The sequence below is a fragment of the Bidens hawaiensis genome, unplaced genomic scaffold (assembly GCF_021521415.1).
Source record: "Bidens hawaiensis isolate Kalapana, Puna unplaced genomic scaffold, B.hawaiensis_p1.1 tig00014923_1, whole genome shotgun sequence".
NCBI lineage: Eukaryota > Viridiplantae > Streptophyta > Magnoliopsida > Asterales > Asteraceae > Bidens > Bidens hawaiensis.
In genome coordinates, this window is record NW_027492326.1 from 192,493 (window position 1) to 199,603 (window position 7,111).

Here is a 7,111-nt window from a genome sequence, read left to right on the forward strand (position 1 = left end):
AAGAAAATTAGCATCCGGTCGGATTAAGACCAGATTATAAGGCTTTCTATATTATAAGTGAAAGAAGCATATAGAAGTATACATTCCATTTTCATAAAGGAGGAATCTTACAATTTAATCCATATATGAAGTTGTCAAAAGGATAGCACTTTGCCACTTGTGGTGAAATTCCACATTTTATTCGATTATTACATGAGCGTTTCTTGTTAAAATAGAATCTATTAACACAATGATATAAAAAGAATTCGTTAGATAAATGTTTTACATAGTATTTTATGTAATAATTTATTATTTATACATTTTATCGTGATTTTTTAAGAACACTTACACTACAGTAAATATATGAAATAAATCAGCCCATGATTTGTTGTTAATTTAATAATTAATCAATACAAACATATATTGTTAACTAATTTATTAAAAACAAAATTTAGAAACTAGTCATATATATACTAAAATGGAAATGAAAATTGGTTCGTTATGAGACAAATAGTATGGTTATGTGGCACATTGTCCTGTTATGTATTATCATTGGCATAACTAATACACAGCTGGTATCTCTTTAAATTTTGTTTTACAAAGATAAATTTGATAAAAATGGGACAATTATTCTAAGATCGTGCATTAGTGTGAATATATTAGATGTCGGTTAGATCGCTTTGTCATTGAGGTAATGTGCAGCAGGTGGTCGGGTCAGTCAATCGGAGATCGTTTTCAATTCGTTCTTTATGGACTCACATTTTTATTTTTCGTGTTCTTTTATCTTATAGTCTTGTTACCTGCTTTTATGAGTCTCTTGTAGTGAGTCATGTTTTGTATTTGGGTCATGTTTCGTCCTCTCTAGTTTCTTATTAGTGGAGGTTTTTTAATATTATTGTTGGCGTTTAAAAATAAATAAATAAAAACTAACACACATGTTTATGGTTGGACCTAAAATCACATAGTGTTACAATTTTCGGGTTTAGTTTCTTTTAACATCCTTTATATGGGTAACTGATATCCCAAAAACAACTAGCTTTCGTATATTCTTTTACTAAATAAAGAGAATGTTAAGGGAAAGAAAGGAAAGTGATTGAAATGTAGAAGTCTATATAGAGCCAAAGGAGCACATAACATTTTGCTCATTCAATGCTCTTGTTAGCTCTTTGAAAATCAAGAAATTAAAATGACTCTAAGGGGTACAATAGCTAAGCAAGTTACCATCAAGTCAGATGGTGATGTGTTCCTTAATATATATAGATACAGGACACACCTCATATCTCAAATGAGCCCCAATCTTGTAAAAGCAATTGAACTACAAGACAGTGAATGGGGTGCGGTTGGATCCATTATTGTCTGGCACCTGGTCATTGGTAAGTAAGTCAATCCTTAAAAAAATATGTTATGAGTGAGATTTTACTAGGTCCGTTTTTTTTTATTTTATAACATCTTAATATGTTTAATGTTTCTGGTTGAATGTTAGATGGGACGCCAAAAGTGGCTAAGGAAGTGATCCAAGCAATCGACGAGGAGAAAAAGTCTGTCAGTTTCAAGGTGATCGAGGGCGATATAATAATGGAGGCTTACAGAACGTTTATGATCACAATTAAAGTGGACACACGCAACGAAGAGAACGTGGTAACGTGGACTTTTGATTACGAGAAGGTTAATGAGAATATTGGAGATCCGGACAATTTGATAGAGCTTTACCTCATTGTTGCTAAAGATGTTGAGAATTATCACCTCCTCCAGCCAAACTAAAACTTAACACTTAATACCAAGAATAAGTAACATTGTTGGATTGTGTATGTTGTTTGCGTAGCTATATATGTTGTAGTTTTAAGTTCAAAGTTGCTTTATGATTTGCATCAATGAAAAATCTACACAAGAAAAATTATTATTGATATGAGTATTTGTCTTTTCAGTGTGAAAGTTGATCGTAAATAATAGTTAGTCTTTTGGTCAAATGACATGAAAGTGATGGTTAATGTTTGGATTATTGAGATCTCTGGTTTGAAACCTGACTCAATTGAGTTTTCTCGTAGTGGTGAGTCCTTCCTTGACGGTGTTTTTGTGTGAGTTAAATATGGATTGTCAAAATCAATATAAACCTTTAATATCCAGTCTTGAAAATGGCCAGTCAAGTGTTAAGGGTAGTTCCAATATGTTAAACTAACTTCGAGTGATTCACGTTAAACTAACTTATAATATTATACACACTATACCAAATAAAATATCATGCATTTTTAAATAAAAAAAAAAGTTACATAAAATAATAGTATTATTATCTTTCTTTACATTATCTAGAAACACAAGTGACACACACCAAACCTACCCTCAAGGGCAATGTTGTCATTTCACACTCACACTTCGAACTCGAATGTCATGGCCGCTTCATTCCCATGGCGAATGCATCAAATTAACTCATCTTCAAAAGCCGTTAAGCCGTTAATCTTCACTAACAGAAATCACATTCAGGTGTTTCTTCACTATCAATATCCTTTGCGGCGGTGTAACTGTAATTACAATGCCGGACTTAAAATTGATAAAAGTAAAGTTAATAATAATAATAATAATAAGTTTCAGATCCGTGAAACTGAAGTTAATAATAATGAAAGTGAGCAGTTACCGGATTATAACTAGGCGTGTGTTATGGCGGAAAGTAGTTTCTGCATCGACGAAAGTGAGAGGAATCGTTTTGCTTAACGTCGTTACGTTACTTTACGGTAACGAATTCGTTTCTCGTTTTCGGTTAATTAATTTCTGTATTGAACTGTTGATAGTTGATGATTGTTAAGAGAGCATTAGGAGAGATGATGTGCATCATCTGTAGATTATTAGAGTGTAAACTAGGGCTCAAGCTCGAGCTAGGCTTGTTTCGAGATTATATTTCTAAAGCGTGAGCTCGGCTCGTGAGTTGTTTTTTCAAACTTGAGCTCGGCTAATTTGTTATTTATTAATTAATTCGTTTCTCGTTTTCGGTTAGTTTGTTGTTGTATTGAACTAACTGTTGATAGTTAGAATTAGGAGAGATGGTGTAATTTACATCCTCTATAGATTAACGAGTGCTCGGGCTCGAGCTAGGCTCGTTTCAAGTTCTTTTTCTAAAGCGCGAGCTCGGCTAATTTGTTATTTTATTAATTAATTTGTTTCTCGTTTTTGGTTAATTCTTTGTTGTATTAGGAAAGTGTAGTGAGTGGAGCCCGTGCTTGACTAGGCTTGAGCTCGGCTCGTTTTGACAAATGAGGTTTCTAGCTCGAGCTAGGCTTGTTTTTAGTTCTTTTTTTAAAGTCTGAGCTTAGCTCGTGAGTCGTTTTTCAAACTTTAGGTCGGCTAGTTTATATTTTTCATTAGTTAAGTTATATGCATTTTAATTATTTTATATATTTGGGAAAAAAAATATATCGTAAATGAGTCAAAGCTCTGCTTGAACTTGGCTGTACAATGTAAATATAATTCATAGGAGTCCAAAAGAGTTAAAACTTAAAGATACATAAGGTTTGTTAAGGCTAGACGAGTCTAAACGATCTTCCCATAGAAGGCTCGATAACTAAACGAGCTTAATTTGAGGCTCAGGCTCGATAAGGCGCTCGTCTCAAGCTTTTTATTGATCGATCTTGAGTGGCTCACGAGCAGCCCGGGCCGTTTGCACTCCTAATGATGTTTCTGTTTCATCGGCATAATTAATTACTGTTTTTTCTGCCTCTAGATCTGATTCAGTAGCTTTAATGGATATAGGAATTGCAGTTGTTACTTGTAGATTTGAAATAGTTACTGTAATGCTGATTGGATTGAATTATCATTTGAGGATGTAACCACTGTGCTGTGTTTATTGTTATATTAATTTGACCCTTAGAATTAGGACTGGAAACGAACTGAACCGAACACGGTCTTTGTTCATGCTCGTTCGTTTAAGCTTTTATCGGACGAGAGCGAACAACTGACTGAACGAAATTTCTTGTTCGTGAACAGTTCACGAACTCAAACAATGTTTTATTTGATTTGGCTAACTGAGAATGGTCTGGGTCAATGGTTTAGTCCGCTATCAAGTTTCTGGTGGTGTTTTTTGAACATTCACATTCATATAAATAAGTCACTTAATGCTCATATATATTTTTGTTGATAGTTAATGATTTTACTTAAATGTATATGATAAGATTAGAAAAATCATTAAAGACCTTTAATGAACAATCATTAACTTACATTAACACACGCAAACAAACACAATTGAACGAACATGGCCTCTGATCACGTGCGTTCATTTAGTTAATTGAACGAAATTCCTTGTTCATGTTCTTTTAGTTGTTAAGCTAACGAACGTAAATGAACTTTCTGCCGAACGGTTGATTGCTTACAGGCATAATTAGAACCTTATCTTCTTCGTTTGGAAGCCAGTCATCTTATTTTAATCTCTGGTTCCATGTTAGAATAAAGCCATAAACACTTATAGTTACATAGTGAGTTACTTAGATGGTTAATAGTGGTTGTTAACTAGTATAAATAAGTGATCAATGTATTGAAACACTAAGAGAATACAATTGCACTTTCATATCTCACATTCTCTTCACTTTAGGTTCCTTCTGGTGTATTAAAGTGTGCTTTGATTGATTTGCATAGATAATCTACTTGTTCTTAGTTACATGATTATTGATTAACTTGCACTGGCAATTGACTTTCAGTTGAACATCAAGCCTGTAAACTGATTCGTTTCAATTTTCATAGCTAGCAACATACCTGTGTTAAAAGATGTCGAGACGGTTGTAGATCCTTCAGCCTTTGCTGCTGTGAGATTCAAAATTGCAGCCATTCCATTTCTTCCATATGCTTGGCGAGCTTTGGGTGATGTTCAAGCTCTCAATTCAGGACTTGAGTTGGGCTTGTGGGCCAGTTTAGGCTATCTAATGCAGGCTTTTGGGCTTCTGACATCTGATGCCGGTCGTGCATCCGTTATAACCATGTTTACAGTAAGAAGCTCATGAATTTTCTTATAACTTTAACCATTTTTCTCTACAAACGTCTTGTAATTATTGAATATTGTTAATATGATATGATCAAATTAGGTAATTGTGGTTCCGTTAATTGATGGTATGCTAGGAGCTGTAATTCCTGCATCTACTTGGTTTGGAGCTCTTATGTCCATTATTGGAGTTGGAATGATGGAATGCAGCGGCTCGCCTCCATGTGTAAGCATTATACATCTTGCAAGTGTATGTGTTGATGAAGGTGAATGAAGCTTATGTTAATTTTTCAGGTTGGTGATTTGTTTAACTTTCTGAGCGCCTTATTCTTCGGCGTACACATGCTAAGAACCGAACAAATATCAAGAAAAATAGACAAAGCAAACTTCTTGCCAGTCCTTGGATACGAGGTTCGTTAATTCATTCATAAGTTCTAATTTCACAATGTGGATTGTACCTTCAATCTAGGCTAGGTCCATTGGGCTCCGACCCATTAATGATTTGCCCATTAGCTTTGACTCCCATTCAATAAGTTCAAAAAAACATGCCTAAAGCCAGTGTTGTGGAAATCGCTAGGTGCTAGTCGGGTGGTGGGACTAGCGATTAATCGGGATTGATAAGAGATTTTACGGGATTAGTTGGATGGAATTTATATGTAATTTTTCAAATATACATATATAAACCAAATTTTATATATAAATTTTTTAATTTTGACCGATTTTGAAATAGCAAATAATCAGGGATTAATCGGCACCTAGGCGGGATTTTTACAACCATGCCTGAAGCTCGTATGTCGTAAGACATTACGTCCTTTCCACTAATTAACGTTAACTTTTGTCTATTTGTTGAAAATGACCATTTAAATTTGCCCTTACAAGTTACAACTAAAAGACATAATTCGTGATAACATATTTTTCGTATAACAAAACAAAACTAAATAATAAAATATCAAATCATGATCTTTAGGGACGTTTATTTATTTTAAATAGTTTGTATTAATTTAATTACACATTTTGTTCTTTAGTTATAACGGCAAAATGGTCATTTAAAAAAACTAACAGAAAAATTAACACCAGTTAGTGGAAAAGACGTAATGTGTTACAACATACGACATATGAACTTTAGGCACGTTTTCTGTACTTACTGATATTAAAGAACACATTCTGCATAATACGTAAAGAACGAAAACTGCAATTTACGCATTATGTCTTTTTTTTCTTCCTATTTTATCTGAATGAATAACAGGTGTGTGTTGTTGCTTTCTCATCAATTATCTGGCATTTAATTGGAGGTGTGATTAACGGTAGCCTGGATTATCATCCATCATCATGGACATATGAAATGTTTTTAAACCAGATTATTAAATTCCCTTGGATACCCGCTTTATTCACCGGGATGTTTTCAACCGGCTTATGTTTATGGATTGAGGTATGCAATATGTTTCGTTCTTGCTTTATGGGTCGGGTCTCACATCTCGAGCTTAGTAGTAGTAATCAAATTGACTGAAACAGATGACAGCAATGCGAGACGTGTCAGCAACAGAAACCGCGATTGTTTATGGTTTGGAGCCGGTTTGGGGTGCTGGTTTTGCATGGGTTTTCCTTGGTGAACGATGGGGTGTATCGGGTTGGCTTGGTGCGGCTCTTGTTCTAGGTGATCATGAATTTATTATTTTTTTATTGTTGGTCAAGTTTGCATATGCTGTGCTGTGCAATAATAACTAAATGCATTATATGTGCAGGTGGAAGTTTAATGGTGCAGATAATCAGCGCATCATCTCCGAGTTCATCTGTAAAATACAGTAAAAAAGAGGTTGTTTCAGATAGACAAACTCTAGATTTAACAATAAAGAAGTAATTCCAAAATTTAAACCACATGAAATTAATGAGAAAATGTAACATTTTCACCAGTATTAACCGGGATTTACCATTAAGCTTAACGTCATTGAGGTAGAGGTAGATAAAGCCGTAAAGTTATAAAATACGACATATGGCCCATTAGCGATTCAAATTGGTCGTTAAAAAAAAGACACGGTCTTCGTCACCTTTATTGTTTTTCTTTTTGTTTAAATAAAATTAGTTATGTTTAATATTTGTCTTAATACTTGTAGCTTAATCTAAGCTCGTGATAATGGATAACATATTAAATATAACGTGAAGAGTTAAGTTTTATAT

General features: G+C 34.0%; 2 protein-coding genes across 2 annotated transcripts; both read left to right on the forward strand.

The window, feature by feature from the left end:
- Positions 1-1,011: 1,011 nt before the first annotated feature.
- LOC143548172 (kirola-like) lies at positions 1,012-1,779 on the forward strand. Its single transcript, XM_077039412.1, has 2 exons — positions 1,012-1,352; positions 1,463-1,779. Exons 1-2 carry the CDS (start codon positions 1,166-1,168, stop codon positions 1,738-1,740), a joined length of 465 nt encoding a protein of 154 aa, XP_076895527.1. The 5' UTR covers positions 1,012-1,165; the 3' UTR covers positions 1,741-1,779.
- Positions 1,780-2,590: 811 nt separating this feature from the next.
- Positions 2,591-6,794, forward strand: LOC143548179 (uncharacterized). Its single transcript, XM_077039418.1, has 7 exons — positions 2,591-2,705; positions 4,702-4,943; positions 5,040-5,162; positions 5,231-5,347; positions 6,183-6,365; positions 6,449-6,590; positions 6,679-6,794. The coding sequence occupies exons 1-7, from the start codon at positions 2,591-2,593 to the stop codon at positions 6,792-6,794; spliced, it is 1,038 nt and encodes a 345-aa protein (XP_076895533.1).
- Positions 6,795-7,111: the final 317 nt, after the last annotated feature.

Excerpts from the sequence above, each read along its gene's own strand:
- LOC143548172 (XM_077039412.1), top strand. The coding sequence starts at position 1,166 with ATGACTCTAAGGGGTACAATAGCTAAGCAAGTTACCATCAAGTCAGAT. Across the intron at positions 1,353-1,462 it reads TGTCTGGCACCTGGTCATTG|ATGGGACGCCAAAAGTGGCT; the intron begins GTAAGTAAGTCA and ends GTTGAATGTTAG.
- LOC143548179 (XM_077039418.1), top strand. The coding sequence starts at position 2,591 with ATGAAAGTGAGCAGTTACCGGATTATAACTAGGCGTGTGTTATGGCGG. Across the intron at positions 5,163-5,230 it reads GCAGCGGCTCGCCTCCATGT|GTTGGTGATTTGTTTAACTT; the intron begins GTAAGCATTATA and ends TTAATTTTTCAG. Across the intron at positions 5,348-6,182 it reads TGCCAGTCCTTGGATACGAG|GTGTGTGTTGTTGCTTTCTC; the intron begins GTTCGTTAATTC and ends AATGAATAACAG.